Consider the following 21,160-nt stretch of genomic DNA (forward strand, 5'->3'; position numbering starts at 1 on the left):
TAGGAGAAGTAAACTTGACTTATTATAAACTATATTTAAAAATCACATAATCGGCATCCGGCGCTCATTCATCTCTTTCTCTCCGAATACTTTCTCTATCTGCTCCTGCGCCGATGGGAAACATTTCGAAAGTCATTCCTAGTCTTGACGAGTAATAGGTCCAGCCTTGACGAGTAATAGTAATAACCTGCTCGTCACTAAGTTCTGAAGTTCAGCAAACTACTATACGCATTTACGCTTCTTTGTATTGATTTGTTTGATTCGGAGATTGGCTCTTTGGACATCAGCTATCAAATATTCAAGAGCCAGATTGAACTGCGTTGGACCCAGCCCATAGTCATGTGCATGTTTGAAATAAACTCAATATCGTCTTCCCAAGATTTATTTAAAATTTTATTTAGCACTTAAGCTGAGCGCAAGATGATTTAAAGCTATTATTGTCACAAGTTTGTCTCCTTTTTATGAAATATAGCCTTAGAAATGTAGTGCCCGTTTTCTAATCGCTAGAAATGTTCTCTTGGTTACATATCTTAGTTACATATATGGTGGTATGTATCTGAATTGGTAGCTATTCGCCACCAAATTTGAACAGTTCGGAGGGAAAATTGTCGAATCCTTGCACCTTATTGGTTCTTTGCACCCCTATTGCTTGTTTAACTCCTTCAAGTACCGGCTCTTATATTTTTATTTCCTTCTTCGTTGTGCCGAAAATTCATAGACTGATAACTTTCTTTTCTTCCTAAAAGAGCTTAGAAACAACATTTTTCACTGATTTTGTCTGATTCTCTTAGATTATTACTTAGAAGGTTCTGTTCCGTTATCTGTTATTCCGTTATCCGTTATCTGTGAAAAACGTAAAATACGAATACTTGTTTTGTATGGTTTTTTCGCAATAATTGCTAGTTTGCAACAAGGGTGACTATTTTTAAAATTTTTAACCAATTCTATATTGTTGAGAATTTAATTACGCAACTTTTATGTCAGTACAAGTTTTCTCGAAAATGAATACTTTTAAAGTTATAATCAAAAAACGAAGAAAAAAATCGAAATTTTCCTTCAATTTTTGACATTTTGATTATTTAAACAATGTTCCGGACCTTTTTGAGAGGGAGGATAACTCAAATATTATTATTTGAGTTATTTTCAAGCAATTTCTGCAAAAAAATTTGAGTCACCTCTCAACGTCCAAATGTACTAATATTTTTACAGATGCGCCCTGGTCTATCAGACGACTCAGGTGTTAGCTCTTTCTGCACTGTCTTCTTTTTTGTTTGTCTTTTTTTTTTCTTTTCTCTGTCTGGTTCGTGGCATCTGGCAATAAAAATGGTAATTTTTATATTTACCATTTCATTGTTTGTGGGGTAATCGTGCGCACTCCTGCCCACTATTACCACTTTGTGCCCTAAATACTAATCATCATCACAAACGGAAAACTACTGAACCGTATCAACCAACAGATGCACCAAATTTCTCTCAAAATATTCTCGCACTTATTTTTTATCTCCTTTTCTCTTCTTATCTCTCGTGTTTCCTCAAATGTGCTTATGCCTTTTCAAATTCTTTCCATATATTTCTTGTATCTATTTCTTTATTATACCATTCTGTTCTTTTATTTTTCTTCTTTTTGCGTATGTTCTGGTTTGCCATGTACATTTATATGAATATAATTTCAGTTGTGTAGACTGTATGTTTTAGGAAAAAAAATACTGTATCCTTTGTAAAGGGTAAATTTAAAAGATTCTAATAAGAGTTACATCACATTAATAAAACGTTTTCGGATTAAAAAATTCAACACCAGTGTTAAAAGCCCTAAAATAATAAGTATAACCTAATTAATTAAGGAAAAAAGTCTTAAAAAGTTGACTAATGTTAAATATTATCAGAAGTCGTTAGCCTGCATGCGTGAGCCACCAAAATGTATTGGGTAAAAACCCTTTAAATGTTACAAATTATTAAATGGTACTACATATTGTTGATAATAATATTGAATGTTTCAAATATTCCTGGATATTACCCAGGGCAACACAGGACTCTAACCCACGTGGATGTAATGTGAAAGGGATGAACCTCACATATTAAAAGTTGAATGTCAACTAAAGGTAAAGGAACTTTAGAAGTATGTCAAAGACAAGCTGTGAATGTAACGTTATGAACTGTTTTATTGTTACTTTAGCCAAAAAATTTAAAGTTTATTTTGATATTGAAAATAAAACAGTATCAAATTTCCATATGGGGTTAAAAATTATTTGAACCTAAATGTAAAAAACTGAATATGTAATGATTAAATAGATGAAAAGGAAGACATGATATTTAGGTTATAGGTAGTTATGCAGTCAAAATTACTTGTGGTTATTGGTAACGTAATGTGGAACAAAAAACTTATAATTATTATTAAGGCATTTTACGTTAAAACGTCTAGGACATCAGAATTTGTTTAATGTGTACATAAATGCACAATTCTAAGATATTGATTAGAGTGTGAGTGTTTTGATGACTGATAATTTGATCTAATTTGTTAAATGCAAGTGAACCCAACAAAAATGGAGAAATATTACGTATTTCGTTTGGCTAAAGAAATTTTGTTGTTATGTGTGAATGAGAATGAGACTAAAACCACTTAATGAGACTGAGAACCCAAGAGACTCAACTTCAAATTGCCTGAAAATAAATGGATGAAATAGGAGGAACTGAGAACCCAAGAGACTCAACTTCAAATTTACTGAAAATAAATGGATCAAAAAGGAGGAAGGGTAGAGGATCAGAGTGATCGGATGTGGAGATAATCAATAACGTAGATGATATAATGGATTTTTTAAGGTTAAAAGATACCTGAATCCTTAGAAACAACATGTGTATGTTTTGTACGATACTAAGTTATTAATTAAGAGGGAGGAGTAGAGTGTATACAGGGAGAAGGTGGGTGACAGAGTATATTGTGATGTTGGACCATGAATGATGGACAGTGTGTTCTATTACGATTGTTATGATAAATTTTACCTTCGCGCAAAGAAGGCAGTGAATAGAACTGTTCTCAGCGCAAGTGACAATCAAAAGAGGAAGAGATAGAATCGCGCGTTGCAACGTCTGAATATAATGCCTGTAATTAGGTAGGGAGTGGGGTAAAGTCAGTAGTAGGATATTAGTAAGGGTTGGATTAAGAAATAGTTTAAAATTGAGGATGAAAATGTGAAATCGGTATTATTTTTTGCATGTGAAAAATTGAAAACTTTCGTCTTTAATTCTTTCCGGTGTTCTTCACTAAATACTGTATTTATATGGGGTTAAGCCACAATTGATTGCAATAAAAATTATATTTAGTACCTTGGACTTATTCAAAATGATTGTCCTATTTTTCCTATTATATTATTTTGTCCTATTATATTATGAAGTCCTATATTTATTTCTTTAACCTTGTTGAAATGGACTCGCATGTGCAACCGATTCATCAGCGAATAAATAATAAATATTTTTAACGAACTAAAAGGAAATTGTAAAAAATTTTTCTATTCGCAGGTCTTGGGCCCAACCTTGTTGGCGTCGCTCCGTCCAGGGCCGTCTACTTCTGTACATATTCCCAAGCCAAGGCCTTCTTGAACGGGGTAATGCCTCCGGATTCGCCGATCGTCCACGTATGCTCAGCATCATGTGCTGGATTCATGGCAAGTACCCTCACCAATCCCATTTGGTTTGTAAAGACTCGTCTCCAATTAGATTTTAATAGGAATAGTAATGTGACTGCTATGCAAGTCGTAAGAAGGATATATGCTTCGAAGGTAAGTTTTACAATATTTACAATTATTATTTTTTAAGATGTACTTTCGCGCTTTTGTCCGTTCTGTCTTTAATATTTCACTTTATCTGCTTTATAGTATAAAAAGCCTTCAAATGTGTAGAGTTACCGTCATTTGGGATAGCACTAATTTGCATATTATGGCGCATCTAAAAATGGTCTAAGAACCGTCTTTAAAGTTGGTGATTGGTTACTGACATCGAATTTTGCTACTGAGTATTGAAATTATTTATTGCTAAGATGTGGTTTAGGAAAAACTTCAAATTTTGACTTCTATATAAGTTCAAAAGATGCAAATTAGTGCCTTCCCAAATGACGTGACCTTTTTTTAATTCAATATTTTAACCCTATTTAAGCTTAAATAGAGTGTTTGTTCTTTTTTACTCTGACCTTCATCAAGGTCAGACATCAAGTACAGTGGGTGATCATATTATCAGAGTGGATCAGAGCCACCTCAGAAAATTTCACTTTTGTTTAATAATGGTACTTATGTAAGTTTTTTTATACGGTCCACGTTGCCTTTGAAACTTTAGAAATGGATGCTATGTTTCTGTTGGAGTGATTATTATTGAATATTAAAGTATTTATTTGTGCTATTTTCCTTGGTGAGATGTCTTTGGATTTCCCATGATGTTCTGGTACCACTAGTGTAACGAACTCGCAATTTTTACTAAATTCACCAAAAATATTATAGGCCTGTCAAAATATCACTATAGAGCAATGGAAACTCGCAAAGTTTATTATAACTCTAAACACCAAGAATACAAAATAATAGGCACACGAGTTGAAAGCTAGGCTGGGCAGCACTGACAAGGCATCTGAGTCACGCATTGCCACACATGCGTGTTGCCACTATTGTCAGACTATTTATTGCACTTTCATAAAGTGTAACAAGGCAGCCAAATGGAAACAAATCCATTAATATATGATACAGCTCAATTATATACCCTTCCTCTAAAACATTGAATTTTACTAGGTGGCTCTAATAATATGATCACCCACTGTACAAGGACTCTTCATCAATTAGTCAATATTTGGTCACTGCTGAACATAGGCTTTCCGTAAACTTTTCCACTTCAATCTTCCACCGTGTTATGGTTCTTCTCAGATGCTTTTTTCAGTGTGACGCAAGTGACAGAAAAAAGGCACGTCCGTGATACATACACATGTATAACAGTTATTCCAGTTGTTGATAGATGGCTGTATAATCGAAAAAAAAGATTTAGTTTTACCGATTTACTGATTATTTACCTATTAGGCGCGTCCGCATTGGTAAATTTTTCGTGCGTACCAGCTGTTCGTCGCAAATATTTGCGTGCTCGAAGTAAATTGTGCTAGTGTGGACGTGTTCGTCGCATAAAACGAACGCAAGAATTTTCGACGCACACAACGCACACGATCCATCGTTTGTCAGTATTCGAGCGAAATCAAATGATTTGCGTCGCATTCGTTTTCCAGTGTGGACGCTGCTGTTCTTGGTACAGTGTGTTTTTGTTTGTTTCTTTGTTTACAACATCGATTGAGTTAATAGTGTGGGCTTATTATAGACGAGGGCATTTAGCACAAAATAAATTGATTTTTAAATACAGCACCTAGAGACTTGCAGTTTTTTTGCATTATGTTCAGGATAACGTTAGAAAAAAAGTCTACTATTCAAAAATGGGTGTAAATGCATAATTGCATCGTAAAGTGCACAAAATGCATCCAAAATTGCATAAATATACAAATAAAGTCAAAATCAGTATACTAAGGAACAAAATTTATCATTTGGGGGTTTTTGGGGTCACTGAATACGATTACGCTATCAGAACTGACCCCCGGATCACCTGGTGCCCAAGGTCACGGCAAGAGACGTCAACTTCTGGAGCTTCGATGGTTTTCGGCATTAAATCGATGCAAACGGATTACTCACGAGTCATAGGGGTCGCTAAATACGACTATGCTATCAGAATTGACCTACGGAGTACCTGGTGCCCAGGGTCGCTACTAAGGCACGTCATCTTCTGGAGTTTCGAGGGATTTCGGCACTAAATTGATGTAACTGGATTCGGGGGGAATTTGAGGTAGATAAACACGAATATGCCATCAGAACACACCTCTGGATCACCTGGTGCCCAAGGTCATTGCAAGAGACGTCATCTTCTGGACTTTCGAGGGCTTTCGGTATTAAATTGGTGCAAACGGATTACTCGGGGGTTTTTGAGGTCACCAAACACGAATATGCTATCAGAATAGACCACTGGATTACCTGGTGCCCGAAGTTACTGCAAAGGACGTCATCTTCTGGAGTTTCGTGTGCTTTCGGTATTAAATTGATGCAAGCGGATTACTTACGGATTTTTGGGGTCACTAAATACGAATATGCCATCATAATTGAATTTTCTGAGTAGCTGGTGCTCAGGGTCGCTACTAGGGCACGTCATCTTCTGGGGTTTTGAGGGTTTTCGGCATTTAGTTGATGCAAATGGATTACTGGAGGGTTCTTGAGGTCGCTAAACACGAATATGCCATCAGAACCGACACCCTGTGCACCTGGTGCCCAAGGTCAATGCAAGAGACGTCATCTTTTGAAGTTTTGAGGGATTTCGGCATTAAATTGATAAACGGATTACTCGGGGGTAACTTTTAAAGTCGTAAACGGGGGTAAACACGAACATGCGATCAAAACAGACCATCGCAGCACCTGGTGCCCGCGGTCACTGCAAGGGGCGTCGTCCTCTGCGGGTGAGGTTTTTCGGTACTATATTGACGAAAACCGATTACTTATAGGTTTTTGAGGTTGTTGAACACGAATATGCCATCAGAACAGACACCGGACCAGTTGGTGCCCAGTGTACGCCATCTTCTGGAGTTTCGAAAGTTTTCGGTACTAAATTGTTTCAAACGAATTACTCATGGCTCTTTGGGGTTGCTAAATACAAATACGCCGTTAGAACACACACTGGAGCACCTGGTGCCCAAGACACCTTATCTTCTGAAGTTGCGTGAGTTTTCGGTACCAAATTCATGCAAACAAATTACTTTTGGGTTTTTGGGGTTGTTGAACACTTGAACACTAGTATGACTTAGATGAAGGATTCTGGAGTATATAGTGATTACGATGATCAATAATAACGCCAACGCATAGTAACATTGTCATAATAGAATGTAGCAAATCGATCTGGATATAAATAATGGAAAAACATTGTCAGATAAAAATAAAGTTTATATCAATTTTATATATACATAATAGACGAGGGCATTTGGCACAAAATAAATCAATTTTTAAATACAGCACATAGAGACTTACAGATTTTTGGATTATGTTCACGATGACGTCAGGAAAAAAGTCTACTATTCAAAAAGGGGTGTAAATGCATAATTGCACTTTAAAGTGCATAAAATGCATCCAAAAGTGAATCAACATGTCAAAATCAGTATACTAAGGACCACATTTTGTTATTCGGGTATTTTTTGGGTCACTGAACACAAATACGCCTCAGAACCGACCTACAGATCACCTGGTGCCCAAGTTTTCGGCATTTAATTGATGCACATGGATTAATGGAGGGGTTTTGAGGCCTCTAAACACGAATATGCCATCAGAATCGACCCCCTCTGTACCTGGAGACCAAGGTAACTACAAGGGGCGTCCTCTTCTGGAATTTTGAGGGATTTCGGTATCAAATTGATAAAAATGAATTACTCGGGGATTTATGAGGTCAATAAACACGAATATACCATCAGAATAGAGCGCCAGATCACCTGGTGCCCAAGGTCACTGCAAGGGACGGCATCTTCACAAATCAAATCAATCGTGTTCATTGCATTTATAAAAAGGTATGTTCTTTGATTTGTATAGTTTTATAAATTGTACAAATTATAGTCGTATAGATAATACATAAATAATTTTTTTGTTCGATTATAGCGCCATCTATCAACAACTAGAATAAATGTTATAAATGATTTTAATCACGGACGTACCTTTTTTTCTGTCACTTCCAACTTATTGCGTTAGAAAGAAATCGAAAAACTGTGACGCACTGAAAGATGCCTATGAGAAGGAGAATATCTATATTCCCCCGTGTTTATATCTTAAGCTTCTTGCGCAAGCTCGAGCGTAGCTCGGCTCGGCTCGGCTCGTTTGACGAACCGAGCTTCGAGCTCTCAAGCCGGTTTGTTTCTTGCGAGACGAGCTTCGAGCCGAGTCAAATTTTTTTCGAGCCGAGCCAAACTGAATACGAAACGAGCCGAGTTAACACTTAACGAGCTTAACGAGTCAATATTTTAGGTAATGCTCCAATATTTTTTTCTAATTCATTTATTTCTGCTACAACTGATACTTTTGTTTGAGAATAAGTAATTCCGACTACAACTATGTATTTTGAATATACAGGGTGTCCGTAAAATATGGAATAAATTCCGGCTCTAGCTCGAGGCTCGGCACCGACACGAGCCACGAGATCTCGCCGAGCTCAAGCTTGTCAAAAGCTCGGCTCGGCTCGAGTCCATCCCTACTTGCATCCAATTCATGGTGATCCATCTAGTCGGATGATATAAAGCACATCACCACGACTTGGATACAAGAAGCTCAGGATAGAAATAAGAAATAAGTGGAAAAGTTTATGGGTTCCCTACGTTTAGCAGTGGACAAATATAGGCTAATTGATGATGAATTCTTGTACTGAGGTCAAAATACTGAGTAAAAGGATTAGGTCGACTTCACTATAACAAGTAGAAAAGTCAATCAATGTTATGTTAGAATGATAAAGTAGAAAAGTGCATGTAAACGTAGGTAAAATTTTAACTTAGAACAATTTCATTCAAGAAAATTATTTAAAAATATGCTTAAACAATTTATTTGTGAGAGCTAAAATAGATGACAAAATATCATCCAAGTGCTCGAGTTGAGGCGATAGAACCACCCCTGGAATTTCGACGACAGTTTTTAAATGATAAATTTATTACTAGAACCATAGGAAAAAATACAAACTATCTGCAGGATATACATAAGTTATCAATTTTAGATCTAACTCATAAATATTGGACAAAGAAAAAATGTCCCCTTCTTGTAGATAGTTACTTGAAAATATCTCAATACCGAAGTACTTTCTATACTTATGAAAATCAAGTTTCACCTATGTATTCCCATGTATTAGAAGAAATTTTCTCAAAACAAATTAATACTTTTTTTATGGATATTAATTTAAATCCAGCCGTTTTTCAATCATTTATACTTCATAAATGGCCACATTATCAGTTTTACTATACAGATGGATCCAAAGTACAAAACAAAGTAGGATGTGCAATAATCAATATTCAAAGTGGATTTAAAAAATTATTCAAATTGCCTTGTGAATCATCGATATACACCGCTGAAATGATAGCGATACGTTTTGCTTTAAGACACATATTTAGTAACGAACCCTATAGCTGCATAATATTTACAGACAGTAAGAGTGTCGTTGATAGACTAACTAACGTACATAAGTCCCAACAACTCAATCATATAGAACTGGAAATTATGACTCTTTATAATAAAATTGCAAATTTAGGAAAAAACATCATTATATCATGGATAAAGGGACACGCAGGCATTAGGGGTAACGAAATAGTAGACAGGCTAGCCAAATCCGCCCTAGAAATAGGCGAAGAACTTCCCATGAACTTACTACCCATTTCGGATATTGATATTATTAGTAGACGACACCAAAAAGAAAATTGGCAAAGGTATTATCGAAACACGAGAACTGGTAGTAATTACAAACAAATGCAGCCTGAAATTCCCATTAAAAGATGGTTTTATTCTGTATCAAATCGCCATTTCATAAGAGTTATAAATAGATTGAGATGTAATCATGCTCTTACCCCCCTTCATATGTACAGTTTGGGTCTCACAGAGTCACCTAACTGTGAGTGTGGAAATAAGGTGATCTACTACATATTCCCCTCGAATGTTCACATCAATCAGTAAATATAAACAAATTTTATGATAATCTTAATATATTAAAAATTACACTTCCCGTCTACCTGAACAATTTGATATTTTCTGAAGATATTAATATATTAAAAACAATTTACGAACATATCAAAAACTGTAAATATAGATTGTAGCAATAAAATTTACCCTGTATTTAAGAAATTTTGTTAAAACAAAGCAGGCATGTTTGCTAAAACAAAACAAACATGTTTGTTTTGTTGTTATTTTTTTTTTTAAACTCTGTGGATTTAAGTAATTATTGTATATTATAGTTGAAAAAAGAAAAGAACAAAAAAAGAGAAAAAGAAAAGCAAAAAAAACAGAAAAAGCAAAAAAGCAAAAAAAAAGAAAAAAAACTAAGAAGATGTAAACCTCCGCGAGGTTGAATCGGGTTTACGTCTTAGCGTAGTAAAAAAAAACAATTTATAAAAAATAACAATAAAAAAAATAAAAAAAAATAAAAAAAACAAATTAAGAATACAAAAAAAGTACAACAAAAAATACAAAAAAAAATAAAAATTTACAAAAAAAATGAACAACCAAAACAGAGTATTATTTAGATAATAATTGTAGATAATAATGTTAGTTTGTTATGTATTTAGAGTTAGAAATACAGAAAAAATTTCTCTGATTGAAAAATCAAATTTGTTTGTTTTTAAAATAACAAAATGTCTGGCTAATTGGCTCGACCAAGGCCATCAAATTCACACAAAAAAAAAGTGCTCGAGTTCGTAAATTTACATCTAGTCTATGTAGGTGGTCTTAGTCTCTCCGCCCGATAGCGCCACTATCACAAGAGACATCTATTACCGTCTAATACTTTTTGTACGCGGTCTATGTCAAAATCTCAGCCCAATCGATTCTTGTTTTTGGAAGGGAATCGCCCAGCATAACAAAGAGCACTTGAATACTGTGTACAGTAGGTCTCTCCTTCGTGAAGGATAACGTGTAAAAATCTTTCTTCTTCTTCTTCTTAACGTGCCCTATCAAGTCCCCTTGACGTTGGTGATTAACATGGCGAAACTGTCTCTGTATCGAGCTATTCTAACTAGTTGTTCTGCTTTCTTTATTCTTGTCCACTCCCGGATATTCTTCAACCAAGAGGCCTGCTTTCTACCAATTCCTCTGCGTCCTTCGATTTTACCCATCATAATAAGTTGAAGAATATTATACCGGTCTCCCCTTACTACGTGTCCAAAATAGGCCATCTTTCTATATTTGATGTTATCAAGCAGCTCGCGGGCAGCATTTGTTCTCTTAAGGACTGCCACATTTGTCAGCATAGCCGTCCATGGTATTTTCAGTGCACGTCTGTGCAGACACATTTCAAAGGCCTCCAAACGATTAATGGTGGATATTTTTATTTTTCCATGCTTCGACACCATACAAGAGGACTGGCCAAATCTAACATTTAATCATGCGCTTTCGAAGTAGTCCTGTCGCCAGTGGGGGTATAACGGCCTCCTTAATTCAGATGGACTTACCCAAGTTTTTTTTATGTATTTTGATCCGTAGAACACGAATTTTTTGGGTAACAGTCGATCCGGATGTCGATAAGATTGTTATAAACAAAGAACTTGAGGAATCACATAACAGCGATTTTTAGCAAAACAAAACATTTTTTTGTATTTTTGGGTCATTCTAAGCAAGAAATGTTTGTACAAGTTTTTTCGTAGGATGCATAGATTTCGACATAAACGCGGTTGAACTTTCTAAAAATCGAAAAATTGCAATTTTTGAACACGAATAACTTTTGATTGAAAAATAAAATAGCAATTCTGCTTACCGCATTTGAAAGTTCAAGTCAAATTCTATCGGTTTTAATTCCTTTCATTGCTAAAAATTAATTTTTTATTGTTAAACAAAGCTGTAAACATATAATGATTGAATGATGTTTTCAATGCATTTCTCATTTGAAATGGAACGAGTAGGCGCGCATACACACAATTTCTACGTAGATTACGTACATTAAAACTCATGCATTGGGCACGGGAAACACTATGTGTTCATGGCTTTGCTTAACAAATAAAAACTTAATTTTTAGCAATACAAATAATTAAAACCGATAGAATTTGACTTGAACTTTCAAATGCAGTAAGCAGAATTGCTATTTTATTTTTTAATCAAAAGTTATTCGGGTTCAAAAATTGCACTTTTTCGATTTTTTGAAAGTTTAACCGCGTTTATCTCGAAAACTATGCATCCTAATAAAAAAATTTGTAAGACCATTTTTTGCTGAAAATCACCCAAAAAATACAAAAAAATGTTTTGTTTTGCGAAAAATCGCTGTTATGTAATTCCTCAAGTTCTTTGTTTACAACAATCTTATCGACATCCAGATCAACTGTTACCCAAAAAATTCGTGTTCTACGGGTCAGAATACATAAAAAAACTTGGGTAAGTCCATCTGAATTAAGAAGGCCGTTGTACCCCCCCTGGCGACAGGACTAAAGTTGAAGTTGCAAGTTATTATTACAGAAGAATGACCTCATTTTTAAAAATGTCGTGCGGGCTATATATATTCTACATTGTATCTCTTTATCTGGATCTAGTTGTTCAGTAATATGGCAACCAAGATATTTAAAACTGGGTACTCTTTGAATTGTATGACCATCAACATATAACCGTGAATCTTGATGGACCAAAGGGCTAAATACCATGTATTTTGTTTTTGAACAGTTTATGTTTAGGCCAAACTCTCTTCCCACTGTGTCAATGGCATTTAAAAGGTGTTGTAATACATTCATATCATCACTTAAAATAACTGTATCGTCTGCATATCTGATTGTATTTATCAGAATTCCATTAACTTTCACACCCCATTCCAAATTATGCAGCGGTTCCTTAAATATTCTATCTGAATATAAATTGAATAACAGTGGGGACAGTATACAACCCTGTCTGACACCTCTTTGTATTTTGCATATTTCTGTTGATTTTCCATTTATGCATGCTGTCGCTGTTTGACGCCAGTATAATTTTTCTATGATTCGTACATCTTGACTATCAACTCCTTTATCCTTTAATATTTTAATTAATTTGTGATGTTGTACTCGATAAAAGGCCTTCTCATAGTCAATAAATACGCAAAGACGTCTTTCCTTACATCTGTAAAATACATCTGTAAAAATCCATGATCTCGTATTGGCAGACCAGACCGTCGACTGAAGGTACGCGAGATAGTGCGGAGACAGTAGGCAGGCATCTGAAAAGATCTCGTGGGACATATTTTGCATGAAATTTTTGGCATAAGAAAGCTGTCGGTGCGGTGGCTGCCGCGTTTGCTCACTCAGAACAATAAGCGCAACAAGCATGAGACCACATCAGAGTACTGTCTGCGGTTCTTTAAGTGTAATCCTAAGGAGTTTCAATGTTGTTTCTTAACCTTCTACGAAACATCCACTGGTACACACTAGAGACCAAGAAACAGTCGATACAGTCACTCCGCGAACATGCTCTGAAGAAGGCGAATACTGTTCTATCGACTGATTTCTGGGATTGACAAGGTGTGACCTATATCATCAGGGCTTTACTATGGTTCATTACTGGGTCGATTCGACGCCGAATTGCAGAAAAAACAGCCCCAATTGCTAAAGAAAAAAGTGCTCTTCCACCATGACAACGCACCGGATCACACGCCGTCGTCATCATGGCCAAATTGGTCGAATTAGCTGTACCATCCGCCTCATTCTCCAGATTTGGCTCTCTACGACTTCCTTTTGTTTCCAAACTTGAAAAAGTCACTCGCCGGGCAGAAATTTAAGTCGAATGTGGATTTCATCGCCGCTACGGAAACCTCCTTTGCGGAGAAAACTATGCCTCGAGAAAACGCATTTTTCAGAATGGTTAAACAAATTGGACCATCACTAGTCTTCTTCTTCTTCTTTAAGTGCCATCTCCGCGGCGGAGGTCGGCAATCATCATAGCTATTCGTATTTTAGAGACGGCTGCTCTGAAAAGTTCATTTGATGTACATCCGTACCACTCAGGTTGCGCAGCCATGATATTCTGCGTCTACCTATGCTTCTCTTTCCTTGAATCTTTCCCTGTTTAATCAATTGGAGCAAGCTGTATCTCTCTCCACGTGTAGTATGTCTGAGATATTCCAATTTTCTTGTTTTGATGGTATTTAGGATTTCCATTTCTTTATTCATCTTTTTCAGAACCTCTTTGTTTGTGACGTGTTCTGTCCACGATATTCTTCTGTACACCCACAGCTCGAATGATTCTAGTTTTTTCATTGATGCAGCATTTAAGGTCCAAGCTTCCATTCCATAAAACAAAGTCGAGAAAACGTAGCCAACCTAACTCTTAGCTCCAACTTCAAATCTCTTGTGCAGAGCACTTTTCTCATTTTGTTAAAATTTGCTCTAGCCTTTTCTATTCTGGTTTTGATTTCCTGTAAGTAATCTCCTGTGGAGTTGATCATTGTTCCAAGGTATGCATATTGGTCGACTCGTTCGATATTGGATCCGTTTATAAAGAGATTTTCGTTATTTCTTTGAGTTTTCGATATTCTCATAAACTTTGTCTTCTTGACATTCATTGTTAGCCCGTATTCTTGTCCAAACTCTGCTATTCTGGTCAACAGCCTCTGAAGATCCCCAATATTTTCTGCTAAGATGACAGTGTCATCCGCATATCTAATGTTGTTAATGGGAACTCCATTTACCTTTATTCCAGCTGTTTCACCCTCAAGAGCTTTTTTCAAGATCTCTTCCGAGTAGGCATTAAAAAGAATTGGCGAAAACACGCATCCCTGTCTCACTCCACGTCTGATTTCAATTTCCTCTGACAGCTGGTCGTTAACACGTACTTTAGCTCGTTGCTTATAGTATAAATTCGATATAATCCTGAGGTCACCATCACTGGTAGGAATGGTCAAAAGCTCGAGCGTAGTTCGGCTTGGCTCGTTTGACGAGCCGAGCCGAGCTAAATTCGAAACGAGCCTAGCTTTCCTTAACGAACTTGTCAATATTTTAACTAATGCTGTAATAGTTTTTCTAATTCATTTATTTCTGCTACGACTGGTACTTTTGTTTGAGAATAAATAATTCAGACTACAAATGATGTATTTTCAATACACAGTGTGCGTAAATTACTACGAATTTTTACAATCATTATTATATTTTCGAGCTCGGCTCACTTGCAACTCGAAGTTCAAGCCGAGCTTTTATCTCGAGCTCGACTCGAAATTTAGAGCCGAGCTCAAGCTTGTCAAAAGCTCGGCTCGGCTCGAGTCCATCCCTAATCTCTGGGTCAAAAATGTTTGTTCTTCTTTTGTAGACTAAGTACGGATCAAGATAAGTAAAAATTACATTATAAAGAAAACAAAAGAAAAATTTGCACACATTAATTTTACCTTACTATAATTTTTAGCATTGTAATCGCGAGGAAGGATGTTTTAAATAAAAAAAAATTATTATAGTTAAAGAAAAAATTGTCTGGCTAATTGGTCCCTACCAAAGCCATCAATTTAATTTAAAAAAAGTACTGATCGGACCGTTCTAGTATCTTTCAACCCAATCTTTATATTTTTTACTTTTTATTAGCTTTTAGATACCTTATTTTTATGATGAGAAGATATTTGTACTGACATTAATGCTATCATTCTATTTCTAGTCTAATGTTTTTTATATTGTTTATAATATATTATACAGGGTGTCCCGAAAAAATTGGTCATAAATTATACCACGCATTCTAGGGTCAAAATTAGTTCGATTGAACACAAATGTACTCATAAAAAAGTTACAGCCCTTTGAAGTTACAAAATGAAAATCGATTTTTTTCAATATATCGAAAACTATTAGAGGTTTTTTATTGCAAATGGGCATATATTATTCTTATGGCAAGAGAATCTTACAACAAAATTATAGTGAGATTTGTCCACACCATAAAAATTTTATGGGGGTTTTGTTCCCTTACACCCCCAAACTTTTGTCTACGTTCCCATTAATTCATTATTGTAGTACCATTAGTTAAAAACAACATTTTTAAAACTTTTTTGCCTCTTAGTATTTTTTCGATAAGCGAGTTGTTATCGAGATGCGGCTTCGTTTTTAATATATTTACATAAAAATTGTATGGGGGTTTTGTTCCTTTAAACCCCCCAAATGTTTGTGTACGTTCCAATTAAACTATCGTTGTGGTACCATTAGTTAAACACGGTGTTTTTAAAACTTTTTTGCCTTTTAGTCTTTTTTTGATAAGTCACCTTTTATCGAGATGCAGTGGTGTCATGGTGTGGGAACGCGTGGGAACGCCGTTCCCACACTGGTTAAGAAAAGAAAAAAAAATAAATAGAGAATTTAGGTTTTGTAAACAAAAATTAGCAGTGCGTTCCGGCACTGGTAATTTTGCCATGACACCACTGTCGAGATGTGGCTTCTTTTTCAAAATATACTTAAAAATGTAAATTATAAATACACTTTCAGATTATCAACATGTCTCTATAATCGTACTTAACCATATACAAATATGTGGTGGATTCGACAAATATTCAAAATATCTCGATAAACACTGCCTTATGGAAAAAGTATTGAGAGGCAAAAAAGTTTTAAAATCATTGTGTTTAACTAATGGTGTCACATTACTAATTTAATTGGAACGTACACAAAAGTTTGGGGGGTTTAAGGGAACAAAACCCCCATAAAATTTTTCTGGGGTACTCAAATTTCACTTCAATTTTTTGATGCTGCTACCATAAGAATGCCACATGTCCATTTTCAATAAAAAATCTCTAAAAGTTCATTTTGTAACTTCAAAGGGCTGTAACTTTTTTTGTGTGCACTATTGTATATAGGTATTAAGTGAGGTTCAATCAACCTATTTTTGACCCCAGAATTTGTGGTATAATTTATGACCACTCTTTTCGGGACACCCTGTATAATATTGATTTTAACATGTTCCCAAATGCATTCCACTGAGTTCTTATCTAACTTTGGTATAAATTATTATAAATATCAAAACAATCAACTGATATCATACATTCCTTATGAGATATCACAATATTAGCAGATATTCCCCAAAATTAAATCGTTATTATTGCTTCGAAGTATATTTATGCATGTTTATTTATTCTCATACATAATTGTCATTTAATCGATACATCTCAAGATTTTTTTATCTAACAAGAATATTCATGAATCCCTATTTGTGTAATTTTATAAATTGGATACGTGGGTCGTGGGTTGCTGGAAAATTGAATGCCAACATTCTAATTAAAGGCGCTTGTTATTTCGAGTATGTTTTTATCAGTGGCGTAGCTAGCCCCACAGGGGTCCCATATCGAAGTTTGTCGCTTTTCCACCACTGATATGGCATAGTGCTAAAAAAATGTTCAACAAAAGAAGCAAAAACGCTTGTAGAGAATAGAACAGAAATATGCTTTATCGTCACTGAACGTTTTACAATTTTATGGACAAAGCTTACAAAGATTTGGAAAAAAACAATAACAAATACAGTCTACTGAAATTACATAAATCGTCAATATTATTACAAACTAAAAAAATTATGAAATAAAACAAAACAATACAAGGTGTTTCATTAATAATTGGAAATATTTTAACTGTAGATTCCTGGGCTCAAAATATTAAGGTTAACCCAAATCACCTACTCCGAAAATGCTTCCTAAGGGAGTTGGAGTTCTTTGAAGATGGTGTCTTTTAATTAGTTTTTTTATATTCCTCTAGAACTTCTGTGTAGAAAAACAAAAAACTGTTACGTCTATTTATCTTCCAGAGATAAATCGATTTCATAAATTGCGAATTTCTAGTACCGGTCATTCTAGGTATTCTAGTACTAAAAGATACTCTTACTTTAAGTCGGTAGGATACACCGTTTTATAGAAAAATCGATTTAAAAATGTTTCGTTTTTTGAATTTGAACAAAATTTGAAAAAAATTTCAAAAAAAAAGACGGTGTATTTTACCGACCTAAACCTACGTTGACCGTTGACCTACCCAAAACGGACGCATTTGACCTGTACTAGAAATTCGCAATTGATGATATCGATTCATCACTGGAATAAACGTAACAGTTTTCGTTTATTTTTCAGTTTTTTTTTTAAATTTTTCTCAAATTAAAAACACAAAATTTTCAAATCGACATTTCTAGAAAACGGTGTATTTTACCGACTTAAATCAAGAGTACCTTTTATTACTAGAATACCTCATAATTTATTACTCCAGTGTCAAAAAGGCTTAAAAGTTAAAGACAAAAAGTTATGCGATAAAATAACCGTTGCCATACCCAAAACGGACGCCTATGACCGGTACTAGAAATTCCCAATTTATGGAGATGATTTATCTCTGGAATATAAATAGGAGTACCAGTTTTAGTTTCTCTAAATAGAAGCGTGCTGGAGGTGTTTAAAAATAGTTATTTATGAAACAGTTCGTGAAGTATGCTTTTTGCGAACGCACGCGATATTTAGAGCACGAGCGACAACGGAGCGAGTGCTATACATCGCGTAAGTTCGCAAAAAGTACTTCACGCACAGTTTCATACAATATTTTATCTACTCTACCATAAACAAATAAAAAAACTGTAACTCTTCGTCACTGGAATTCATTTCTATTCTACAATTTTCAGAACTTTGATATTTAAAAATTCTAACTTCTTTCAAACCACAAAACTGTCAAAACTTTTGTCGTAATTTTATGCTCATTATGTCATCACCATGACAACGCGAAAGTTAAGGATATTTGATTATATGAAAGTGTGTCAAAAATAGTGCGAAAAAGTAAGTCCCATTTAAAAGACATTGTTACTTCAAGCACACTTTAAACACTTCACGCACTGCTATCTATAATGACAGTTTTCACAAACTAAAAACTTATACATAATATGACATAGATTAGATAAAACTAATTACAAGACGCCTTCTTCAAAGAGCTCTAGCTCCTTTAGGAAGCATTTTTGAACTAGGTGATTTGGGTTAAATCTTAATATTTTGAGCCCAGGAATCTACAGTTAAATTATTTCCAATTATTAATAAGTCTATATTGCAATCTATATTGCAAAATTTAAATAAATTGCAAATTGCATAATACAAACTTAGGAACCAATAAGTGCTGCGTATAACAATCAAGTATAGATAATAATAATAAACCTAATAAACTCTAATAAACCAAAGTAGAAAAATAGAGTTGAATTGTTGAGACTCATTGTTTTAAAACAGATTCAGTTTTTTCAAGCTAAGGGTAAATGGACATTGAAAATGAACGTAAACAAAGAAGCTCTGTACTTTAGCGGCGAGCGACCGGCAAATACATAGATATACCTAAATACAATTTATAGATAAAGAACAGATTACACGAAAATAAGCAAACAATACACAGTGTTTCAATATTTCAAATACTTATTCAGAGGTAAACCGATTACAAATATTTCAAATTGGCATTATACGTTACACAATGTCTCACACAAAGCAAACAGTGAATAGACAATAAAAAGTAGCTTGGAAACAGAAAAGCTCTGTAGTTATTATAAAAAGGCGAGAGGCAGAAAATAGATAGGTACCTCTACATAAATATAGTTTATATAGATAAAGAATCAATTTCACGAAAATGTAGATATCCAAAAAATACACACTGTTCAAAGCGTTTTAATAGTGAAGTAATTGCAGAATATTTTGTTCAATTTTTTGAATGGAATTTTGTTTCGTCAGGCCCCCGATATTCAGGGGCCCCATATAATTGATACGGCTGATATGGCGGTAGCTACGCCTCTGGTTTTTATATTAAAATATTCAATTATTTTGTTTTCGTTATAACATGGAGAATTACGTTATAGACATTTACGTACTTATCTTATTTTACGCTGTTTAAAAAATACTACAAATAAGATTAACTCTAAAGTGGACTTGATTATTCAGTGCAGACGGACTAAACCATTTGGTTAACTGATAATAAGTAGTTGAACACTTTATAAATAATGCAATAATGGTTTATAAATAATAGCACTAAACAGTGAGTACAACGAACTATCAATAAACAAAATTTTAAACCAATAACTACATAAGAAAGCCTTGAAATTAGTCTTCCCACCACCAGAGAAACAGCTACCTTCTGCTATATTACATGTATAGGCCAGATCTTGAGCAAATAAAACAGCTTTTGTCTTTGTTTTATTTTGCGTTGGGGACAGTTGTAGCTCAAACTTGGACAAGAGTTACGGCCTTCAGAACAACCTTCAGTTCAACCTTTTATGAGTTTCGATTTAATCGATTTAACTTTATTTACGTATTCAGAATTATTACGATAATCATTTGAAATACCTCTAAATTCTAGATATAAATTTCTGCGATTCACTTTATAGAGCGCGGCGCGGAGATTCACTCTTTACTACGTTTTGCTCGGCACTCAAAGAGGCTTTATAGTAATAACTTTTCAGTTTCATTTTTAAATACATCTACGAAAAAGGTACTACATATTTGATTAATTCAAGCCTTACAATGTGAATTTTTAAAGTGGTTAATACAGCAAAACATTGTTTATAATATAAATATTAATGGGCATATTACGCCCATTTGGCCGATTCAAGTCTTCAAGTTCGTATACGCAACCCAAATTACACGGCACAACGTAATGGGTCAGGATTTAGACATAATTTTACCAGAGAAGGTTTTCCATTGTTTTTTGATCTGATAGGATATAAAATGATATTTTAAATATCATTTTGTGTGCTATTAAACTAAAAACCTAAACTTTTTTATTAAATTCTCAATTTCTAGCTTGACAGATATTTAGCCCAGTAAATGAACGGGAAATTCGGCGATACCGTGTAATTTTCAGGGGCAACTCCGAATTGCATGAAAATTTGGATTTAGGTTCTACTTACCCTCCACTTCAAAGTTGAAATTGTGCCGTTGGTTGCTTTTACTTGGGGGTCGACAGTCACTCCTTCTCGGGGGTGAAAAAACATACGTTCAAGATAAGACCGGAAATGGATAAATTGACTGATTTTAAGAAACTTTTGTTCTATAGATTTTTTTACGTAAGTCAATACTTTTCGCGTTATTTGCCATTGAAAATGTTTATTTTTCGACAAAAAAACTACGTTTTCAGACGGTTTTTCGCAAGTAGCTTAAAAAGTAAATATTTTATCGAAAAAAATATCCTTAGCAAAAGTGTAGCTTATAAAAAACCCAAAAAAATGGTGTATCAGTAAAGTCTATCAATCAAATAAAAACAAAGTTGTAGCTCATGAAAAACACGTTCTTATTCGTCTAATTCCAAATCAAATATTCCAAGGTGAAATCACCGAAAAATTAAGCACTTTTCCGGAAAAACCCATTTAAACTTTTTTAAAGTGTTTATAAAAAGCTTTGTTTTAATTGTTAACAAAAGTTTTAGCATTAAAAATAAGCGAGTTACGCTCAAAATAAAGTTGGCCATCTTTTTTTTTTT

At 34.6% G+C, this 21,160-nt stretch overlaps 1 protein-coding gene across 1 annotated transcript in view; it reads left to right on the forward strand.

Moving 5' to 3' along the window:
- LOC114330193 (mitochondrial carrier protein Rim2) overlaps window positions 1-21,160 on the forward strand; it is a 257,195-nt gene that overhangs the window by 203,435 nt on the left and 32,600 nt on the right. The window contains exon 3 of the mRNA XM_050646861.1: window positions 3,514-3,773. Within this exon, the coding sequence (XP_050502818.1) occupies window positions 3,514-3,773 (260 nt within the window). The remainder of the gene's footprint in view (window positions 1-3,513; window positions 3,774-21,160) is intronic.

The sequence above is a fragment of the Diabrotica virgifera genome, chromosome 3, assembly GCF_917563875.1.
Source record: "Diabrotica virgifera virgifera chromosome 3, PGI_DIABVI_V3a".
Taxonomy (NCBI): Eukaryota; Metazoa; Arthropoda; class Insecta; order Coleoptera; family Chrysomelidae; genus Diabrotica; species Diabrotica virgifera.